We start from the raw sequence: 704 nt of genomic DNA, 5'->3' as shown, positions 1-704 counted from the left end.
CAGCCCACCCTGGGGGGCACAAGGGGGGGTGGTCAGAGGAGTCTGGATCCCCTTACTGCAGCCCCCCTCCCTCCTCTCAGGGCCTCCAGCACCCACAGCCCACCCTTGAGGGGGTCAGAGGGGCCTGGACCCTCCCTCACTGCACCCCAAAACACCCCCATCCCCCCCCAAAACCCCCCTGCCTCCCCAGCTCCCCCCCCCCTCACCTCACAGGCCTCTCCTGGCCGGGCCACCCGGGGGGTCTCGGGGGCTCTCGGGGGGTCTCCACCTTCGGGGGAGATCCTGGGGGGGTCCCCAGCCTCGGGAGGGGGGTTAGGGGGGCTTCCCCCCCCTTCCAGCTCCTCCTCCTCCCCTGGGAGGACGACTGGAAAAGAGAGGAAGGGGCTGTGGGAGAGCCTTGGGGACCCCAGGGAGGGGGTCTGGGAGGGGACAGGAGACAGGGAGACCCCCCAGGAGGGGACAGGAGACAGGGAGACCCCCACGAGGGGACAGGAGACAGGGAGACCCCCGGGGATGGGTCATGGGGGACCCCGGGGGACCCCAAAACCCACCGTACCCCGGATGCCCTTCGGGCGCAGCCGCAGCCGCGCGAACTCCGTCAGGACGGCACAGCTGGGGGGGGAAAGGAGGGGGTCAGGGACCCCCAAACACCCCCCCCGGGTCCTCCAGGGCAGCTCAGAGACCTCCAGGGGCAACCCGGGACA

General features: G+C 71.4%; 1 protein-coding gene across 1 annotated transcript; it reads right to left on the bottom strand.

The window, feature by feature from the left end:
• Positions 1-56: 56 nt before the first annotated feature.
• TRMT1 (tRNA methyltransferase 1) lies at positions 57-612 on the bottom strand (the record flags this gene model as incomplete). The annotated part of the gene is made up of 3 exons (XM_027706738.1): positions 57-104; positions 207-364; positions 557-612. Coding segments are annotated over 3 exons (262 nt in total), but the record flags the coding sequence as incomplete, so codon positions are not given.
• Between the last annotated feature and the right edge of the window lie 92 nt (positions 613-704).

Source organism: Neopelma chrysocephalum, unplaced genomic scaffold, assembly GCF_003984885.1.
Source record: "Neopelma chrysocephalum unplaced genomic scaffold, ASM398488v2 Primary Assembly neopelma1_70628, whole genome shotgun sequence".
NCBI lineage: Eukaryota > Metazoa > Chordata > Aves > Passeriformes > Pipridae > Neopelma > Neopelma chrysocephalum.
The sequence above is the reverse complement of the archived record's forward strand: the minus strand, read 5'-3'. Positions and strand labels throughout refer to the sequence as shown.